We start from the raw sequence: 21,496 nt of genomic DNA, 5'->3' as shown, positions 1-21,496 counted from the left end.
CAAGCGACAGCAAGCGCGGCGGACGCCTCGGAACCAGACGTGGGGGAGAGGAGGAGGAGGAGGGGGGGGGAAGGAAAATTTTGCTCGCTTTTTGTTTCGTGTCACCGGTTAACGACACCCCGACGAGGTGGTTCTGATATAATTTCAGCCGAAGATATAGCTAAAAAAAAAAATGCTGACCACGCGCAAAAACAGTTAGTCCAGTCCGGCCGTGCAAATCTCCCCGACCCTCCCATCGTAGACGGCCGTGGCGAAACCAGACGGAAAATGTAAACGCGTCTGAAAAGATGACTGCACGCTAGCTACAAGCCAACCACACGGGCCCCAGTTACGCCAGGCGGTCAGAGGTTAAGATGTAGATGTCAGTTAATGGGTTCACTACTAGCTAGTGTTTGAAGCGCACGCCTAGGTTAGCACGCTAGCTAGGGTTAGCTAGTCCGCTAAACACGCCGTCGTCATGACCATTTACAGCGGCAGCAGCACCGCAGACCTCGGGCCAAGTTGAATGGCGGTAGATACCCAAGACATGTCAGATTACTTCCTAGCAGCCTTCGATGTTACCCGGTGCCAACGTCTCCTGGCATCCGCATTTACCTGCCATGCTTGTCTGTTTCCCCAATCCGTCTGTAACGCGTTCAGCAGAGCAGCCACTGCAGAGAGTAAACACAAAGCGGCAGCCATGGACGAGAGACTTTGAGATGACCCCAATAATAGCATACTCGTGTGCTTGCTAGTTCGAATAGTCCTCAACTTTCCTAGCAAGGTATATTATCGGTATGGGTTTTGACAGTAGCAGCCGTTTCTGTTGATGTCATTGTTAATTACCAAGGGGGGGAAAAGTGCATCTGATTTGAGTTGCTCTTACGTTCAAATTTCTGTTTTAAATCCGTGCCAATGACTTGTTGAATAGAAGCTCATTTGGCTCATTGAAGAAAAAAAAAGTCATGTCTTAAACACGAATTGTTGAGTAAGGAACAAGGAGATGTAGTCTTATCTTGATAATCATTCCCCTCCTGCTCATTTGTCCCTTTTACAAAAATGAAAATGGCATAGTTTTGGTTTTTGATTTGTTTACGTTTTCAGTTGGTAGGCAGTGGGTATTTCAAAAGCGCTAGTGTAGAATCGTCTGACGCACCACTTCTGAAAAGGGTAGCTAGCTACATCTCTGTCAAAGGCATACAAGACAAAGAGTATAGTCAAAACATTCTGTGCAAGAGAAGACGCTACCATCAAAATCCTAACTATGGGCGACCCAACCTCACGAAGAAATCAAACAAGGAATCGACTTCGAGCTCAGCTGCGAAAGAAAAGGGAATCTTTGGCTGATCAGTTTGACTTCAAGATTTATATAGCCTTCGTATTCAAAGAGAAGGTGAGCGCACACACTGTTGACGATGCTTCACACACACTTGAGGCGGATGGCTTAACATTGTGGCAGTTGCCACATGGAGAGGTCATTCACTTACCATGCTTTACAATAGTGGTCTGAACTTTGCTTTTTTTTTGTCCTGACAGAAAAAGAAGTCTGCACTTTTTGAGGTAGCTGAAGTGGTGCCGGTGATGACCAATAACTATGAAGAAAACATCCTCAGAGGCGTGCGGGATTCCAGCTACTCCCTTGAGAGTTCCATAGAACTCCTGCAAAAAGATGTTGTGCAGTTACATGCCCCCAGATACCAGTCAATGCGCAGGGTAAGTGAAGACTTTTTTTTTTGTAGTTGCGGGGATTTGCTCGGGATGTAGACGACTTTTTCTCTGTGCTGTTTTACATTCGTTTCGCTTTTATGGTTCCAGGATGTGATAGGTTGCACACAGGAGATGGACTTCATCCTTTGGCCACGCAATGATATTGAGAAGATTGTCTGTCTCCTGTTCTCCAGGTGGAAGGGGGCTGACGATGAGCCCTTCAGGCCTGTTCAGGTTAGAATTTGTGGCCTGTCAGATTACTAATGGAAGCTTAAAATGGGGATGTCCATAAATAAGGAACCCACACAAATGTTTGTTTTTGTGTATCACTTTCAAACAAGCTTAAAACAAATATACTGGTATAAACATGCTGTGGTAAACTTGAAACTATGCCTCAAGTTGCAAATAAAATGCAGGGACTTCCTGTTTTAGTTTTTTGGCCATTGTGAAAATATACACAGGCTCGCTTGTTGGTGGCGGGTGGGGGGTTGACATGTCTTTAATCAAGGTTACTTATTTGTCTGCTTTTCAATATTTCAAGTTTAAACAAGGAAGTTGCTTTTGCTAATGGAACAGATGTCAAATTTTCACTATATTGTGCAATGTTCTTCATTCATTGCTTCTTGATTAGATGCAGGTCATATGAATGGAGTTAAGTTTACTAACTGCAAGACTTTTTTTTTTTCATTTGATTGAACATCAGTCATGAAAAGTCATTTTAACTAAGGGCCAATGGTTTAAATGCTTCAACCCTGACAAGTGATTTTTGTTGTTGATTTGTAGTACTTTTTTTTTTTTACTTTTCACCACGGTTTCATGCCTTAATGCAATTTATGGCACTTCTTCTGTCCTAAAGGCCAAGTTTGAATTTCATCATGGAGACTACGAGAAGCAGTTCTTGCATGCTGTGGGCCGCAAGGACAAGGCTGGAATGGTCATGAACAACCCTGCTCAGTCTGTATTTCTCTTTATGGATAGACAGCACTTGCAGGTAAGACAGAGGTGCTGTCAGCTGCTTAGTTAAAATCATGAGTATTGTTGGGTCTATTTAATGTACTGAAATCTAGAATGATTTGTGGTTTTTGTAGTTGTGTTTGACCATATCAAATCGCAAAGGATTGATTCACAAAGAAACAGTCACCAGTGCTTTAACGTTAGCATCTTCCTCACAGCCAAACCAAGAAATCATGGTTGAACCTGAATTTTAGTTATAGAACTTATATCTGTCGGTAAAGTTATTTTATGTGTTTGTCCTACCATATCTGCTTACTAGCCAAAATAACTTTATCTTTAAATTTGGCACCTCCTGCTGCCTTCTACATTTGATTTGGCTTGTTTGCTGAAAATGTAAAAAAGTTAGGTAGCTCTTTATTCTTGGCGGTAATTCCCTAGCAGAGGGTAATGAGTAAAAAGAGCGACTATTAAAGTGTTAATGATTTGGTTATTGATGATTCCGTGGCAATAGAAAGTATCAAAAAGGACCATCTTACTCATGTAAATCTTCCAGGCTGTAATCAGCTAAGCTTGTTGATTAAACATATCTGAGACGTAATAGCAATTGAGCTTCAGACTCTTTTCAACCATAATTTCAACTATTTTAAAATATCTGTCTTGTTTACGCAGACTCCTAAAACCAAGGCCACAGTTTTCAAGTTGTGTAGCCTCTGCCTGTACTTGCCCCAGGACCAGCTGACCTGCTGGGGTGTGGGAGACATTGAGGATCACCTCCGCCCATACATGCCTGACTAAGGTCTCCTCCTCCACCCAGCCAGGGAGAGGAAATATCCTCTCCTCCCTTCTACCTAAGCCCACTGAAGCAAGTTGATCTAATCATCTCCACCCTGTTCCATCCAGTAGAATTGAACTTGCGCTTGGATTCCTCCTCCTTTGTTACCCCGTTGTTTTTTCTTTTGATTCCCAGAGGTTGGTTCAGTTGCTATCTTTTGATTTTGCTCTCACCGCTGACATTCCTCATCCTCCCCTCACTGATATTGGATTTCCCCCCCACACCCCCACCATACCTGGTTGTTACCCTTTCTCCCCTCATGCTCCTCCCAGCTCCCTCATTCAGTTTTGTTTATTTGAACCTGCACGAACATTGATTTTTGAGTGGATGGTTGTTCTCTTGGAGCCGCTGCGTCAACGACACCCGTCACCCAAGAAACACTTGATGTTGCATCGGAACAGGAACGACACACCGATCTTCACTGTGTCTTCAAAGGGATGCGTTTGGTATTCTTGTTATGAAAAAAGGATTGTTAAAACTTGTTAGTAATGTCAAGGAGGGAAGAGGGGGGGGGGTATTTCTAGAACAACTTAATTTTTTGACCGAGGACAGGCATGAGTAGGTGTTAAAACACCTGCGTAAGTAAAGATTTCAAGATGAACAATATTTGTCGAAAAATCATTTGGTGTAGGTACTGCTTCATTTCTTTAAACAGCCTTTGGTTTTGATGCTTTTCCCCCCTCCCCCCTCCCCCCAAAAAAGGGTGTCATTTGCTTTCCTCCCAATATTAGGCAGGCCTTTGGTAAAATTTCATGAGTAACTTAAAAGCTGGGATGCAGATAAGAAGTTGGGATATGTTAGATTTTGAAGGTTATCACCGTCAAGCTGTTCATGCACTATTCATTCAAGCTACTGAAATCTCATGTTGAATGGTTTTTTTTTTTTGATTGTTTTTTTGGGGGCTGTGAGTTAATGGGAAATTTTAAATGGGGACTAATGTTAAAATTTAATGTACCTAACAGACAAGATGAAAATTAATCTGATTTTTGTTAAATTTGACTGACTATAAATAGGATAATTTGCTGCAGTGCTTATAAAATTTAAATTGGTTTTTGCAAGCTTGCTTTTCAAGAATATGAAGCACAGTAGTACATATAGTTAACGCTCCTTGTTGATTCAGTATGTTCAGTTGAAAGAGTTTATGGTGGGTCATTTTTCTTCTGGGGTTCATTCTGTAATTATTCTGAAATCAATACTGCTGAAAATATCCCAATACAGTGCAAATTTTCAAATCATAATTTGTCTTTTCTATTCTTCCCAATGAGTATCATGTAGCCCTTTTGTATAAAACATTTAACATATTCACTGTAGAAAACTAGTTCAGAAAACTGTCACAGTTAGTGGCTACACGCAACTAAATCTGACCCAACAGGACACAGTGGGCTTTCATTTTCAGTTAATAGTCTTTATTTGGCTGCGCCATGACGTTACATTACAATTTACAGGCACATTGGGTAGGCGAATTAGCTGCTGCCAAGATGCTTTGTGTGCCTCCCTTGTGCAATCATTTTCCCTGTGGCCTTGTTCGTAAGGTCTACAGTGGCGAAGGCCAGGGTCCTCCCTTGCTTCAGAACCTGAGCAGTGATCAGCACATCCTCCCCTATTTTGGCGGCATTCATGTATCTGTAAGAGAATGATGTGGTTTTCCTCCCCCAGTTCTGCCATAGTAAAGTTATTCTTCAATCTGACCAGAGTGAGACATTTGGACTCAAGGTCACGTGAGCAGAAATGGAGGCAGTATTCTATTTAAGACAGGAGAAAAGTCAAATTCACATGAAGCGTGACATGTTGATAGACTCACGTTATGTTCATGTCAACACTGACCCCCGGTAAGCCGCGTTCACTGTACATGATGGCCCCAGTGGAGACCACATCCACCAGTGTGGCCGTGAGTCCGCCGTGCAGGGTCCCTCCTCGGTTCGTGTGCTCCTCCTCCACCTTCATCTCACACACCATCTTACCAGGGATCGCTGACACAATGTTCATCTAAGGAGGTTGCGTGTGAAACATAACACTGAGCTTTAATTTGAACCCAAACAGACTGCTGTCCTATTTCAAAGTAATGAATTTGAGAAGATAAACCTTTGTTTATCCGGGGGGGGGGGTAATTAAGTTGTCACAACAGCCACAAGAGAGTCGACATTTACAGAAAGGAAACAAATGGAATAAGTATGAATGAAATTATATTTTCCAAGAACAAAGTACAGTGTGTACTTGCTAAAGTGCAGATTTTACAGTATGATAGTATAGTGTGTGTGTGTGTGTGTGTGTGTGTGTGTGTGTGTGTGTGTGTGGAGGGGGTGTGGGGTTGAAGTTGAAAACACAAAATAAATTCGTGTAAAAGCAACTGCAAGTCACATAAACCTTCACATTGCACACAAACGTGTACAAAGCAACACTAGGATGACGCAGACATTGAATTAACCTCCAGTTAAGGAAATTTCATGTATGTCCTTCATTAATGTCCTTCCCTTCTCACACGGATTGACCATAAAAGTACAAAACCAAACACACTTCGGCATGTTTCATTCTGAATTAATAAGCAGACTTTAAAAAAACCACAATGACGTTAATATGCACGAGGACAATTAAATGTAAACACGAGCGCAGGTACAGCAACACTAGACGACAGAGCAGGACAGGTCGCGTTACCTTGTTCAGGACTCGGTCGAAACCCGAGTGATCCACCATCGCTTTCATTAATTGTTTTATCGATTGTAAAGACATTGACGCCATGGCGACAGAGGGTATCGAAACGGTGCCCTCTGCCTTCAGGAAACCAAGAGGTGCAGTTGTATTTACCTCACCACGGCGTTGCTTTTCTGCTAAGTCGTGTGGACACCACTCGCAGCACCCGCACTTTATACAGAAGTTCCCATTAAATGTATTTGGCCCACGTTTCGGATTTTAAGAGCAATTAGTAAAAAAAACCAAACAAACAACAATGACACTTTAAATCATGTTATTTTGTAAATGCATTTCTCTTAGTGGTGTAATCTTTAGCGTCGCATTTTTCACTTGCAGCGGAACACAGTTGTTGCTGTTGTTCTTTAAACTTTCCCACCCGGACGCTTTTTCCGGGTGTACACGAGTGTGAGCGCGTCCGATGAGAGCCAAACCAAAGATGAGCTCCGCTGTTTCTGACGTGGCGGAATCAAGAAGTCGCATTTGCGACGAATTTGTCACAATTACGGCCACCGACAGTGCCGTGGCTCAATGCTACCTGGCTGAGAACGACTGGGAAATGGAGGTACAGTAAATAATAATCTTTATTTATTGCACAGATTTATTGACTAGGTCGAGGCCCGGGTTACCAACGACCGCCACCGGTACTTTTGGCTGGCAGGGTGCTGGTGGAAACTATGCTACTGTCGGGAGAAGGAGAGAGGGAAGGGTAAGAGTGTGGAGGTGCGAGTCGGAACTTTGAATGTTGGCGCTATGACTGGTAAAAGGGGAGGGCTGGCTGATGTGATGGATGGATGGATTGCAGAGAAGGAAGGTAGACTGTGTGCACAAGAGACCAGGTGGAAGGGAAGTACGGCCAGGAGTATCGGAGGTGGGTTCAAACTCTTATACCATGGTGCCGATGGGAGGAGAAATGGGGTAAGGGTAAATCTGGAGGAAGAGTATGACAAGAGTGTGTTGAAAGTGAAGAGTGATATAAGTAAAGCGGGAAAGGTGTGATGATGAATGTTATCAGTGCATATGCCCTGCAAGTTGGGTGTGAGATGGAAGAGATACTTCTGGAGTGAGCTAGATGAAGTGATGGAGAGTGTACTCATGGAGGAGAGAGTGGTGATTGGAGCGGACTTCAGTGGGCATGTTGGTGAAGGGAACAGGGGTGATGGACAAGTATGGTGTCAAGTAGAAGAATTTCGAAGGGCAGATGGTGGTGGATTTTGCGAAAAGGATGGAAATGGCTGTGGTGAATACATATTTCAAGAAGAGGGAGGAACACAGGATGACGTATAAGAGTGGAGGAACGTCCACACAGGTGCACTATATATTATGTAGGAGGCGTGATCTGAAAGGGATTGGAGACTGCAAGGTGGTGACAGGGGAGAACGTAGCTAGGCAACATTGGATGGTGTTCTGGAGGATGACTTTGGAGATCAAGAGGGAGAGAGTGAAGGCAGAGCCAAGGCTCAAATGGTGGAAGTTGAAGAAGGAACACTGTTGTGTGTAGGGCTGTCACGATCATTAAATTTTAATTGACGATTAACTGTCATACAAATAATTGCAATTAATGATTTAATTGTCTTTTTCTGATCATTTTATGCCACTATTATTGTATAAGCCTAATCATAGTTGAATAATACACATGTACCTGATGAAGAAGAAGAGCCATTTATTGGCACTGAACATTGGAATATATAAATAAAAATTTAATTTCTGTTTCCCTTTTAGACTTTGTAAACAAGAATTGCACAGGGCAGATATGACATAAATAACCATTTAAATATACAAAGCCTATTATTGAAATATAAAAAGAAATTACTGAAAATGGAAGGTATTAATAATCAAAATAAACAATGCACTATGGCCAGAACAGGCCATATCTTTGTCAACCACAACCACAGACAGTCATGCTCCTCACTGTTTAGGTAGACTCCAGGCCAGGAACACCAACATGTTGACCTTATCTGGCTTAAGGCAACATCTGATTGGGGTCACAATGTTGCCAGCCATACTGAACATTCTCTCAGAGGCAGTACTTGTTGCACAAATGCACATGTACTTTCTTGCTAACTTGGCCATCAAAGGGAACCTTGCTTGGTTGTTGTACCACCACATCAGAGGATCCGCCAAGAGATCAAGTGTCTCTTCCTGCAGGTACTGTCTCAGTTCAGTATCAGCCTGCACTCTTTTTGGCACAGCCTGGTTAGCAATTTGGGTTCTTCTGTTCTGCAACAGGTCGCACAGCCTCTTCTTCTTGGGTGCAGGAGATGCAGATTCATCATCTTCTGCCACAGCTCTGTTACAGTCCCCACCTCCATCACTGTTGCCTCCTTCCTCTCTCATCTCCATCATCTCCCTTAAAAGCTGGTCTTTAGTATCATCCATGACCACTGCATCCCCGATGTTGCCCCTCTACCTTGGATCGAGGAGGATGGCCTTTCTCAGGAGCTCTTGAAGTGGTGTTGCGCTGTACTTTACGTCAAGAACACAGCACATTTTTTCCTTGATGTTTGCTGTGAGTGTGGTGTGCTTGAGGTCTGGGGATAAGAGTTCTCCCTTTAGAAGGTCCAGCATAGGCTTCACAGAGGACACCGTCAAATACTTTTCCCCTTATAGAACATCCGTAAAATCAGCCACCGGTTTGAGAAATTGAACATTGAAAATCTCAGCAGCCCTTTGTGGTGTTATGTGATCACCATAGGCCCCACATCGTGATATGCTATCCAAGTATGCATCTGTCATGATGAACACCATCATGATCCCCTGGATGAGCCCTATGATGATGCTACATTATGATGGAAAACATGACATGCCCATCCTGCTGACAGAACTGCTGTCATATATTGTGCAGTTGACACTAGATGTAGACATGTCGATGCTTGGGGTATTTAACAGGGTTTCTCAACTTTCTCAAGAACTTGCATCACCATTTCATCCTCAAATCTACATTAGGGAACTTTAGCTGAAAGCGTTCAGTTGGACAATGACAGTGTCATGGGGCTCTATAAATCAGCTGGATGTGGTAGCGGTCTTTCAGTGAGACTAAGGGAGCTATTTGGAAAAAAAATAGCAAGTGGATGATGGCCTGGGTCTTGCTGAAGTATATTGGCTAAGGTCAATTAAAAACCAAGGATATTTTTTGGAAGAATTGGTATCTTATCCTTTGTTTTGCAACTACATTCTCTTGTTTAAAGCACCTTCCAAGTGTCTGTAGCTTAGATCTAGTTTAGTAGTTTCCAGATCGTTTATCTTTACTCTAAGTATGTAATTGGTTGTTTTAAGTGGAGAACATGTTGGAGGAAAAGTTATTTCTATCGTAGCTACCTGAGAAGAAGTTTTTGCAAGTTTAAAGTAAACTTTCTGCATATTGGAAATCCACTGCAAATCAGTGTTATTAGGCTAGAGCTTTTTCTGTGGCTGTTTTTTCATTTAATTACTTAAAGTACATAAACATAATTAACGATAATACCTAATTTTGATTTGATTGATTATTTAGACTATTTTTAGTCTATATTTAGTCTAAATGTTCATCCATAGTATTGTTCACCACTACAATATGGTACATTTGCTTTGCGTAAACATACAACTGGACATTGATAGAATAAAGAATTTGAAAGTTTTTTCTGTTCCATATTGGTCTTTTTTGTGCAACTATTTTTTATCTTTTGCCTGTTTGTTTTTTTATTCTGTGGAAGATTTGCATAACATAATCCTGATTGCATGTGTGTGTCTCCTGACATTTGTGTGTACCAGTGATGTTTGTGTCAGTGTAACACTCGCGTAGTGCAGTCTCTATGTCTCTGTGAACTTCCAAGTACAATTTCTATTAATATAATGAATACAGTTACACTTGATGTAGTTTTGACTAATGAAAGATACCCCTAATCTACTTAACTAATAGTTTTTAAAATTAATTTTTAATCATGATTCATGCTAAAATGCTTAAAATAAACGTTCTAATGTAACGATTTTTTTTTTAATTGAGACATCCATTTTGGTTGATTATTACATAATGCACCATATTATTAAATTTTCCTTACAAAAAAAGTGCAGCTCCCGCATTTTGTAATAACCACTGCAATATGTAATAACTTATTACAAAATGGGGCAACATATGCATTCAGGCATTTTATTACAAAATGTGGCAGATTATTACATAATGATGTGAAAATTAATTACATTATTACATAATGCGGTGTTATTACATAATGATGTGAAAATTTATTACATTATTACATAATGCAGTGTTACACGTGTATAATTCGGTGTTACACGTATAACGCCCTCTATTGCTTCCTTTGTGGTGAAAATCAGACGGTGGCGGGGTTTTCACCGTCAGCTTATAAGAGAGTGACTTAAACTCAGCAGAACAAGCTCTGATCTTGAACATAGGACACTGCAGTCGGTTGGTAAGTGATTTAAAACTTGTTTTGAGTTTTGATTCGGATTTAGGCCGTTATCAGGCTTTGTTGGGCTGAGCACTTGCAAGTTTCACTTGCTGAGCTCCAATAGGTGGGTCAGCTGATGCAGGTCGCATCCTCTGTTGCTTCCTTTGTTGGGAAAATCAGACGGGGCGAGTTCAGTATGTTAAGACTCATTGTGTTAAGACTGAATTAGGTAAAAACCTGCGAGTCTACCTGTGCGAGTCCACTGAGCAAGGACACTGATTGGTAATTCCCTTTTCTACTATTTTCGCTCTTTGCCTGCCTCACCCACCATGTGCTACAAAGGCATCCCTGTCATTCACCGTTGTCGAAAAAATCGCATCTGTCACAGACAATGCAACCCTGAGAACCTCTATTCATTCAGGAAAGCCTCCTCTACTCAGGCCTCCCTCACTTTTGGCTTATGGAATTGCTAATTGGCTGTAAATAAAACAGAATTTATCCAAGCACTTGCTAATCTGTCAGGCATTCGGGTACTAGCCCTGACCGAAACCTGGCTATGCCCAGAAAACACTGCCACACCGGCCGCACTCTCTGTTGACTCCGCCTTAATACATTTAATAATAATACATTTTTTTTGTGGGCGCCTTTCAGAGCACTCAAGGACACCTTACAGAACACAAGTAAAAAACAAAACAAAAACAAGCAGCACTGTATCAGGCAGCATAAAATCAAAACAAAGCAGGGTAGACAATAAAAAGTTAATACAACAGATAAGTATAAAATCATCATCTGCACAAAACTCACACACCCCGTTCTGTTGGGCATGGAGGCAGTACAGGTGTCCTCATTTCCAAAAACTGGAAATTCACTAAGCTTTGTCTGCTAAGCAACAACTCCCCCATTGAATACCATGCAGTCATGGTTACTGCTCCTATTAAGCTATTTGTGGTTGTCATATACTGCCCACCAGGGTGTCAACTGGGGAACTTTGTAGTCGAACTGCACATGTTACTCTCAGCCATTCCTGACGATGACACACCACTGATTGTCACGGGAGACATAAATATCCTTACTGACAAAACCCAAGCGACTAACTTCCTGTCTCTCCTGTCGTCCTTTGACCTCAGACAGGTTCCCACCCCTCCCACACACAAAGCGGGCAATACTCTTGATCTGATTTTGACTCGGGACTGCGCTACAGCAAATCTGACTGCGTTCCTTTTCTATTTGGGCATAGCCTCTCTCAGTAGGTGGAAGTGCTCTACTTTCAAATGTTACTGGTTTACCTCTCTGTGTTAGGGCATGGTGAGGTCCGTGTACAGTGTAAACTCCTCCTTCCAACTCTTCCACGGCTTGGCTAGGTTGCTGGAGTCTAACACTAATGTTGAGGGAGGTTTTAGTCCATCCATCCCGACGACCGTTATCCTTTCCCACTCTCCCGTTGCGGCGTTCGGTTAGTCAGTCGACTAAACTAATTTACGTTAGCTGCTGTAGCATATTGTGTCCAGATGAACTGATTCAACTTTCTGTGACTTTGTAATATAATTTACCATTATATTACCTTATACCTATTATTAGGTATGATAGCTATCCTTTTCACATCTGTTGGATCTGTTTTAACTGTGCACCCACCATACCTACCAAAAGGCAGCGAGTCACTCTGCAATTTTACTTGTACTATATTGTACCAAAATGTCCAAAGTGTTCTTTTTCCACAGTCTTCTGTGTGAGACTTGCTTGTACAAAGAAAGTGCCAGCAATTTACTGATGCAACTTTTACCCAACGACGAGGCTTATGTATAGTAGCCAGGTACCACTGGCCGCAGCAAGTATCAAGCCATGTAAAAATGCATGGCTTTTCTGCTCTTGTGTCTTTTTAGCGAGCTTTGGAATCTTTCTTTGAGGCTGACATGGAGAGGGTTTTTGAAGTAGAGGATTCACCAGAGAGAGACGGCAATATTGAAGCCAAGAAGCAGGATGACAGTTCTGCAGTTGACTGGTAGGCGGACCATATCTCAGCTGTGTTTGTAGAGTTGATGCTCTTGCACTATGCTGTTTGCCCAGTTTTACTGCTGTTCATAAGTCCCAGTAGTCAACGATTGCCAGTTATGCATTAACTAATTATTTATTGACTAATTTAGTCTCTTATAATTTTCCAGCATAGACCTGACAGGAGATCAGCCAGCCTGCTCTACTGGTTCCAGCACAGCAGACATCTCACAAAAACCAGAGGATAAAAATGAGAATAAACTGTCACTGCTTACTTGGAACGTGGATGGACTAGACACAAACAACATCCAAGAGCGTGCCAGAGGCTTATGCTCCTACATAGTTTTGTAAGAGTGCATTTCTACATTTTGGCTTATTATTGCGTCTTGTGGTACGGCATTTAGTTCAAGCTGAGTACAAATTGTGCTGCCTGAAGAACTGGTTAGGCCTTCTAATGGAGGACATTACTTTGTTTTACTCATTTATTTATACTATTTAATGTTTTTTTAAATTTGTTTTTAGTTAGATACCTTGTTTGCTATTTATTATATTGTCTTTATTTCAGAAAATTCTGTTTTTGAGTTCAGGATAAGCTATAAAACACCCCCCCTCTCAGATATTTGAAACAGAAAGGATAAAGGAGATTCAGCTTTGAACAATGGGATCTCCTTTCTATGTAGATATACACCTGATGTGGTGTTTCTGCAGGAGCTCATTCCTCCCTACATCCACTACTTGAAGAAACGGGCAGTCAGCTACTCATTTGTCGAAGGTATTATATTTGGAGGGGTTGATTTTAATAGAGCTAAAGTCTTCATTTTCAATCCCTGTTTTTTCTCTGCATTCATGTGAAACTCGGCACCATCTGTCATACCTATAGCTAGACTGCACCGCTAAGAAATAACATCCTTCGTCCTGCTTAACTTGTAAGCCCACTGACAACACATTTTTTTTTTGTCAACCGATCATTTCAGTCTTTACTTCCCCAGTTCAACCAAAATTAACCACACAGAGGGAGCATTGCATAATCAACTCTTTATATATACAGTGCATCGTACTGTAGCTCAGTAAAAAGATGTTGAAGCACGGCGTAAAGTTAGAATCCCGAAGGTTTACATGCAAAAAAATATTCCTTTTTATACCTTGTGTTGCTCATGTAGTTGAAAAAAATAGTTGAACAAAGAATATCCAAATCATGAACACCTTTATAGGGATTTTGATAACTTTATTATCTTCTTGCCACAATAGAAAACCAGCAGTATTGGGTGTCTCTGAGGACCGGACTGAGAAACTTGATAAATAGGACAGAGTACTGCATCATACAAAGGGCAATATACACAACATGGACTGAGCACCAGGCGGCACGGTGGCGCAGTGGTTAGCGTGGTTGCCTCACAGCAAGTAGGTCCTGGGTTCGAGCCCCGGGGTAGTCCAACCTTGGGGGTCGTCCCGGGTCATCCTGTGTGGAGTTTACATGTTCTCCCTGTGTCTGCATGGTTTTCATCTGGGGGCTCCGGTTTCCTCCCACAGTCCAAAGACTTGTAGGTCAGGTGAATCAGCTGTACTAAATTGTCCCTAGCTATGAATATGTGTGCGCGATTGTGTCGGCCCTGTGATGGTTTGGTGGCCTGTGCAGGGTGTCTCTCCGCTTGCCGCCCAGCGACTGCTGGGATAGGCTCCAGCATCCCCACGACCCTGAAAGCAGGATAAGCGGTTCGGATAATGGATGGATGGATGGACTGAGCACCTTAGTTCACATTATACAGAAACAGTCATTTTCAACCCTGTGGGTAGTGCTGAGCCAGTGATTGGCTTTGCTGTTTTCTCACACTGCTCTGACCTTCATACCAGGTGGTGAGGACGGTTACTTCACCGGGATGATGCTGAAGAAGTCAAGAGTCAAACTGCAGGGGAGCGAGATCGTTCCTTATCCCACCACCCAGATGATGAGGAATCTGCTTATCGCTCATGTTAGTTCACACTCACAACACATCACATTAGAATGTGCTTTTTTCATTTCAATGAATCGGTCAATCAAACTTTATTTATACAGCATGTTTTGAGAAAGACTGACTGACTTCAGCCAAGCTTTTTTTCTTCACGTTACTCTGTGATATTCTACTTCATACTGTTGCACAACACCTTTTGTGTTTGACGTGGGCAACCCATTAGATCAAATTCCATGAATTTTCAAGCTTGCTCAGCTAAAAACAACAGGGATGTTGATTGATTCAGACCTAGTGCGACTTCTAAGTGTCCTCCTCTTGAATCAGGTGACGTTCAAAGGTCATGAGCTGTGTCTGATGACGTCTCACTTCGAGAGCTGCAAGGGCCATGCTGCGGAGCGCATGAAGCAGCTGAGCCTCGTAATGCAGAGGATGAGGGATGCACCCGATAACCTCACCGTCCTGTTTGGCGGGGACACCAACCTGAGAGACACAGAGGTAAACCCTCCCTCTTCCAGTCGGGACAGGATCTTATGGCAAAATAGTTTTTTTTTTATCCTCTCTTTTTTACCCCTTCTTCACTGCGCCACGAGGCTTATTAGTTGAACAGAAATGATGACCCATTAGCAGAGTATAATAAGCTTTGTCTGTCTGATCACATACACTGATGAGCCAAAACATTACCAGATAACATTGATTATCTCCAAAGAAGGGCATATGTCAAGGTCTGGGTAGATTAGATGGTAAGTGAACAATCAATTCTCGTAGTCAATGTGTTGGATGCAGGAGAAATGGGCAGGAGTAAAGACCTGAGTGACTTTGACAAGGGCCAAATTGTTATGGTCAGATGACTGGGTCAGAGCATCTCTGAAATGCAAGGCTTGTAGGGTGATCCTGGTCAGCACTGGTAAGTACCTACTGACAGTGGTCTGAGGAGGGACGAACCACAAACTGGTGACTGGGTGTTGGGCACCCAAAGCTCATCGATGCGCGACGGCAATGAAGGCTATACCGTCTGGTCCAAACCGCCAAAACGTCTACTGTGGGCTGTCCGGGTGGTGTGGTGGTCTATTCCATTGCCTACCAACACAGGGATTGCCAGTGTCCCTACAGACACAATTGGCCGTGTCTGTGGGTGGGAAGCCGAATGTGGGTATGTGTCCTGGTCGCTGCACTAGCGCCTCCTCTGGTCAGTTGGGGCACCTGTTCGGGGGGGAGGGGGAACTGGGGGGATAGTGTGATCCTCCCATGTGCAACGTCAACCTGGCGAAGCACCCCTTCAGTCAGGTGAAAAGAAGCGGCTGGTGACTCTACATGTATCGGAAGAGGCATGTGGTAGTCTGCAGCTCATCTCGGATCGGCAGAGAAGGTGGAGCAGAGATCATGATGGCTCGAAAGAATGGAGTAGTTGGCTGGATACAATTGTGGAGAAAAAGGGGAAGGAAAAAAAAAGGTCTACTGTGGCTCAAGTCACAGAAAAATTTAATTATGGTTATGGGGGGAATGTGTCACAACATACAGTGCATTGCACCCTGCTGTGTGTGGGGCTTCATGTGCACATACCAGTCAGTGCCCGTGATGACCCTTGTCCAGCACCGAAAGTGCCTACAATGGGCACGCGAGTGTCGGAACTGGACCTGGTAGCAGAGGGAGAAGGTCGCCTGGCCTGAAGAGTCCCATTTTCTTTTAGAGCACGTGGATGGCTGTGTACGTGTACATCTTTTACCTGGGGAAGTGATTGCACCAGGATGCACTGTGGGAATACAAGGAGGGAGTGGAGAGAGTTTGATGCTTGGGGCAATGTTCTGCTGGGAATCTCTGGGTCCGGCCATTCATGTGGACGTCAATTTGACATGTGCCACCTACCTAAGCATCATTGCAGACCAGGTACACCCCTTCATGGCAATGGAATTCCTTGATGGCAGTGACCTCTTTCAGCAGGATAATGTGCTGTGCCACACTGTTCAGGAATGGTTTGAGGAACATGAAGTGTTCAAGGTGTTGCCCTAGCCTCCAGATTCTCCAGGTCCCGAGCTGATTGAGCATCTGTGGGATGTGCTGGACCTCAAGTCCAATCAGGGGCGGCTACACCTTGCTACTTAGTTCTTGGAAGGATCTGCTGCTAATGTTTTGGTGCCAGATACCAGAGAGTCCATGCCTTAGCAGTTCGGCGCCGTTTTGGCAGCACTCAAGAAGGCCAACAGCATATTAGGCAGGTGGTCATAATATTTTGACTCATCAGTGTATATGGTTGTTCCACCTTGTCCGTATAGTTCCCCGTTTATTTTTATAGTTTTTCATACATCCATCCATTATCCAAACCGCTTATCCTACTCAGGGTCGCGGGGATGCTGGAGCCTATCCCAGCAGTCATTGGGTGGCAGGTGGGGAGACATGCATTTGTCTCTATTATTAACACCAGAGATAATATATGACAGGGTCTCTGCATTAATCACATCGTGTCTATCCTAGGTGGCCAAGGTGGGCCTCCCACCTGATGTCTATGATGTGTGGGAGCGGTTGGGCAAGCGGGAGCACTGCCGCTACACCTGGGACACCAAGAGCAACACCAACAAGAACGTCCAGTACATCAGCCGCTGCCGCTTCGACCGGTTGTATGTCCGCCCAGCCACAAGGGAGGGCGTCCCCAGCCTGGCCGCTGAGAACATGGCCTTAGTGGGACAGGAGAAGCTGGACTGTGGCCGCTATACTAGTGATCACTGGGGAATTTACTGCAGCCTCTCCCCTCCCGTGTAGGGATGCTCAGATCAGCTGGAATCTGAGTCGTTTTGGTCAACTGTGCAGGCGAAGAAGTTGAAGTTTTAATTTTACGAGACTGGCCCGAAGAAGTTGTAAATAAATGCAGAGGTTTGGTAGGCAAGTATTAAAGAATGATGATGGGGGGGAGTTAAGGTCTGATTTTAGCTAGGTAAAGCGGGTTTGGATCAGAAAATATCCTGTTGGTGAATAACTACTATAAAGTCTGAAAGATTTGTCCTGAGACTTAAATTACTTTGCTGCTTCAACCTCACAGTACTCGCACACGTAGACCCGCTCCTTCCTGCAGGACATCCATACCTGTGCGATGCAAGGAAATGCATTTAATGTTGAGCGCCTCGTTTCCTTTTAACCAAAGTAGTATTCTGTGTATCAGCAGAGATGGGCACACATCAAAAAGGGTTGTGTTACAAATACTTGCTCATCAAATGTGTTAAAATAAAATAAAAAATACTGTTATGAGAAAATGAATGTAATTAAAATACAAGTAATTTGTCGTTTGAAAATATATTCTATACAAACTGATATCACGTTAGGCATTTAGTAGCCTCAATATGGGTCTGACCTTAGCTGTGCCAATTCCTCCACGTCACAGATTTGAAGTGGCCAATCAGGATATCTTGGAGGTGGGAGGCTGCGAATTCAGGGGTGTATGCTGGGTGGTTTCTGTCAGTCAAAGCAACCATTGGCTGACTGCATGAACAGCCAATTGAAATGCAACTGGGGGAACTGAAAAGTTGGGCCACAGTGACGCAATAGTTCTTGCAGAAGACAATAAGACTGGGCATTTAGCAAATGCCTTTTCCAAGTGCAGTGGAGTAAGTACATTTCTGAGATCTCAACTTTACAACCAACTGAGCGCAAAAGACACATAACAGGACCATTACAGAAGAGTAATGGTACTGTTAAATACAGTACAAAATAGTAGAAGAGGAAAAACAGTATACTCCTTTGTGTACTCCCAACCCTGCAGTCCTTCCATTTCTGTTTTGTTTTTCAGCACAACTAATATCTAACAATTTTCAGTTTTAGTTGTTTTTCAGCACAGCTGTTAATTGCCTTCTGTGAGGAGGGTAAACCATGCCTGCAAAGGAGAAGAGATGCTTAACCGGTGCCAATGGTGGCAAAGTGGTGTTGAATCTCACAAAGAGTAGCTTGATCAGCGGATATGAATCGTCCTTTCTGGGGTCCTCCAGAAAGTGAAGGGTCTCCTACTCTGCTTTGTTGTGGCTGGGCAACATCTTTCTGCCCAACTAGCTCTCAGTTCCTGTTGTTGGGATTGGAAATGGTAGAGGCAAATGGAAACAAGGTTGTTATGAATTTACATTAAATTCAAGGATTTTTAGTATCACAAATATTTGAAAACAGGATGATATTCATTTGTGATTAATTCGTGAAATTGCAGTATAACCCTAAGACGCTGAAGTGAGAGTAGTGAAAATGAGGAAATCATCTTCATTCTCTTCAGCGGTGTTTGAGGCAGTCTCACATGGCCAAGCTCTTCAGCTGAGTGCAGAAACAGGCAATGTATCTTCTTCTCTGCACCTAGTTCGGTAGACAACCACCTCATCTTGAAAAACGGGTGGGTTGCTGTAGCCAGGATGGCTTCAGTGACGTCAGTCTTCAGTTGTAAGAAGCTACTGAACCTTTCCTCAAAGCTAGCTATGGTGGCTTGCAAGATATGTGAGCATTACCGCAGGTTTGACGCTTGCAGGTGATGTAGTTTAACCTGAACAGCAAACAGAGTAGGTATGAGCTCACCATAGTAGCATGAGTTCTGACCTTGAAGGTGGTCAATTGCAATGGTAATGGGCTTGAGGACTCTGCAGTATTTCCCAAGGCTCTACCTCTGAACAGTGGGAGTTGCAAGGCAGGCATGATCTCAGGAAGCTTCTGAAGAAATGTCAGCTGACTCAAATAGTCATAAAGAGGATTCCACCTCCAAACGCAGGGTGTCTTCAGTTGCTGGTTGGTCAAGTCATTATTGCCGCATATTTTGGTCTGCCAGAAGCATTCTATAGGTTGAACACTTTGCCATGGATGAATGATTCAGTCTGGAGAGAGTTGAATTGTCTTTAATTGCCCTTTTGGCATCAGTGGTTGAAACCAAACTCGGTGTGTGAGTGGAGCACCTGACGTGAGGTGGTAGAATGGTGGCACACTCTTGACACTTGTGCATCCTCACTGGCTGGATTGTTTTTACTGCTACACTTAAAAAGTGCCAATAAAGCATAAACGGTACCAATAAATGTGAAAATCTGAAATGTTTCTTTGGTGTACTTTTATTGCTATTGTATTATCAACAGTTGTTACAGTTTAAGAATGGCTCGTATTTTGACATTTCTGTCATGAAACACAGAATATGCCGTTACACATATACTTAGCCACAAGGGGGCGTTACAGAATCATTCGTTGCAATGTGCAGCTTGTGATGTCCTGGGTTATTTACTATCAGGTGACAGTAATTTTATCCAACTTAAATGCTTTTATTGGACTTTAAATATGACTACATTTTAACTAAAGGACTCAAAAACTCAAGTTTGCTATTGATGTTGGTCACGTTCATTTTTTTTTTTTGGCGAATTTCACATATGGCGTCAATAAGAAATACGACTGCTAAAATTTGGGGTAAATTCTCTGACGAATTTTCATTTTACCCCCTCAAAGGCACCCATTGAAGGAGTAGACAGTTCAGGAATGTGAATCCTCTCTCTTCTCTCTGCTCCTGCTGTTTGTTTTGTTGTGTTAATTCTCAGCATTAGCCTGATGAGTAAGTTAAATAACATCCAGACTCCCGACTCAGCGTTGTCCTATTTGATGAGATCTGTAGTCTATTTGTATTTGCAGTCTACTGCATTAAATGAATCGGCTATTCTAAAATTGTCCCTAGGTGTGTGTGTGTGTGTGTGTGTGTGTGTGGGCCCTGTGATGGACTGGCTACCTGTCCAGGGTGTCTCCCCGCCTGCCGCCCAATGACTGCTGGGATAGGCTCCAGCATCCCAGGACCCTGAGTAGGATAAGCGGCTTGGATAATGGATGGATGGATGTATAGAGTTGCTCCCTGGTGGCTGCGTTTCTACCTCAGCATGAAATGGTTTGAATTCTACAGAAGGAGCTTTATCTAGAAATGATAACTCAGGCCTGTTCTAAACAGATTCGATGACCATATCCAAGCTGGAAACCGTTCAAATCGGTTTGGCTGGGTATGTGTGAATCCAACTGAGACGAATGCAAGAGAAAGAAGAATGTTTCTATATAAATCGGCTCCTCCGCTGGTCTCAGATCTGGGTGCCGAGGTAAACCAGGGAGAGGCGAGCCCTGTTAGGACACATCCTGTTTAAAAAGAGTCACAGGGAGGAAAGGTGAAATCCCCCCTAGTGGTTGAGAAGAATAATTTCTTCAATTAGCAACTTTTGCAACATGATTACAAATCCATAACGGCATAGTTATTGGAACTGCAGGCTTCAGGGGATACCCACTGTAATGAACTATGAAATTAAAAAAAAAAGTTCATTTTGCCTGTAACCATACAAAAATAACTTTTACTGATTCTGGTTATTTTTGTATGGTTACAGACAAAATTAAAAATTTCTTTTAAATTTCACAGTTCATTACAGTGGGTATCCCCTAAGGCCTGCAAAGTAAGGCGTTTGGTTTATATCCCCTCTTTCTGGTTACGAACGGTTCTCCGGAGGTGGCCTGCTTCAGATTACTTTACACAACACCTGTGCAGTCACTCATTACCACATCCAGAGGAGAAGTGGGGGTGGGTAAAGCAGGTCATTGATGGTACAGAAGGAGGCAACAGCTGTCTGGACCAAGAAAGTGGTCATGTGATTTATCCCCTTGAGTAAGATGAGCGCCCTGCTGGGGGCCTGTCAACTTTTTCCTCTTTGGCAAATCTGTACGCATACACAAATATGAGTTTCCCTACACAAAGCCCAGATGGATGCACTCCAAAAATCACCCCAACCCCCCCTTTTTTTCTTTCTTAACATTTTCACTCCCCCAGAGAAGTATCTGGAATCGCCAAGGTCCTTAAAGACTTTTGGCACTTCATCCCCCAGAAGAATGGCCCTCAGTGAGAGCTTTTCTTTTACCACGTGATGGCTGTCAAGACCAATACTCCCGGTTTCCGGGAGGACGACTGCGTAGCCGATGGGAGGGCTCCGGGGTTGAAGTCTTGTCCTTTAAGGGGGGGTCGGGTCGGGCATGGATCTGACCCGGAACCCAGCGGATGTCAG

General features: G+C 43.3%; 3 protein-coding genes across 3 annotated transcripts; 2 read left to right on the top strand and 1 right to left on the bottom strand.

Moving 5' to 3' along the window:
• The first annotated feature begins 88 nt into the window (after window positions 1-88).
• On the top strand, window positions 89-4,704 carry c18h6orf62 (chromosome 18 C6orf62 homolog). The gene is made up of 5 exons (XM_056297893.1): window positions 89-1,372; window positions 1,516-1,692; window positions 1,795-1,920; window positions 2,543-2,677; window positions 3,310-4,704. Exons 1-5 carry the CDS (start codon window positions 1,244-1,246, stop codon window positions 3,433-3,435), a joined length of 693 nt encoding a protein of 230 aa, XP_056153868.1. The 5' UTR covers window positions 89-1,243; the 3' UTR covers window positions 3,436-4,704.
• Window positions 4,705-4,840: 136 nt separating this feature from the next.
• On the bottom strand, window positions 4,841-6,307 carry acot13 (acyl-CoA thioesterase 13). The gene is made up of 3 exons (XM_056298839.1): window positions 6,125-6,307; window positions 5,274-5,458; window positions 4,841-5,095 (listed from the first exon to the last, which is right to left on the bottom strand). Exons 1-3 carry the CDS (start codon window positions 6,206-6,208, stop codon window positions 4,936-4,938), a joined length of 429 nt encoding a protein of 142 aa, XP_056154814.1. The 5' UTR covers window positions 6,209-6,307; the 3' UTR covers window positions 4,841-4,935.
• Window positions 6,308-6,582: 275 nt separating this feature from the next.
• tdp2b (tyrosyl-DNA phosphodiesterase 2b) lies at window positions 6,583-17,780 on the top strand. Its single transcript, XM_056298658.1, has 7 exons — window positions 6,583-6,722; window positions 12,420-12,538; window positions 12,699-12,875; window positions 13,209-13,300; window positions 14,380-14,498; window positions 14,802-14,972; window positions 16,947-17,780. Exons 1-7 carry the CDS (start codon window positions 6,597-6,599, stop codon window positions 17,229-17,231), a joined length of 1,089 nt encoding a protein of 362 aa, XP_056154633.1. The 5' UTR covers window positions 6,583-6,596; the 3' UTR covers window positions 17,232-17,780.
• Window positions 17,781-21,496: the final 3,716 nt, after the last annotated feature.

Source organism: Lampris incognitus, chromosome 18 (assembly GCF_029633865.1).
Source record: "Lampris incognitus isolate fLamInc1 chromosome 18, fLamInc1.hap2, whole genome shotgun sequence".
Taxonomy (NCBI): Eukaryota; Metazoa; Chordata; class Actinopteri; order Lampriformes; family Lampridae; genus Lampris; species Lampris incognitus.
The sequence above is the reverse complement of the archived record's forward strand: the minus strand, read 5'-3'. Positions and strand labels throughout refer to the sequence as shown.

What these genes read in the sequence shown, in the direction of transcription:
- c18h6orf62 (XM_056297893.1), top strand. Translation starts at nt 1,244, where the DNA reads ATGGGCGACCCAACCTCACGAAGAAATCAAACAAGGAATCGACTTCGA. An exon ending in CCTTCGTATTCAAAGAGAAG is followed by an intron (nt 1,373 to 1,515) that starts GTGAGCGCACAC and finishes TTGTCCTGACAG; the next exon opens with AAAAAGAAGTCTGCACTTTT. An exon ending in TGGATAGACAGCACTTGCAG is followed by an intron (nt 2,678 to 3,309) that starts GTAAGACAGAGG and finishes TTGTTTACGCAG; the next exon opens with ACTCCTAAAACCAAGGCCAC.
- acot13 (XM_056298839.1), bottom strand. Translation starts at nt 6,208, where the DNA reads ATGGCGTCAATGTCTTTACAATCGATAAAACAATTAATGAAAGCGATG. An exon ending in TCGACCGAGTCCTGAACAAG is followed by an intron (nt 5,459 to 6,124) that starts GTAACGCGACCT and finishes CAACCTCCTTAG; the next exon opens with ATGAACATTGTGTCAGCGAT. An exon ending in AGTGTTGACATGAACATAAC is followed by an intron (nt 5,096 to 5,273) that starts GTGAGTCTATCA and finishes ATTCTCTTACAG; the next exon opens with ATACATGAATGCCGCCAAAA.
- tdp2b (XM_056298658.1), top strand. Translation starts at nt 6,597, where the DNA reads ATGAGCTCCGCTGTTTCTGACGTGGCGGAATCAAGAAGTCGCATTTGC. An exon ending in GACAGTTCTGCAGTTGACTG is followed by an intron (nt 12,539 to 12,698) that starts GTAGGCGGACCA and finishes ATAATTTTCCAG; the next exon opens with CATAGACCTGACAGGAGATC. An exon ending in TTATGCTCCTACATAGTTTT is followed by an intron (nt 12,876 to 13,208) that starts GTAAGAGTGCAT and finishes CTTTCTATGTAG; the next exon opens with ATATACACCTGATGTGGTGT.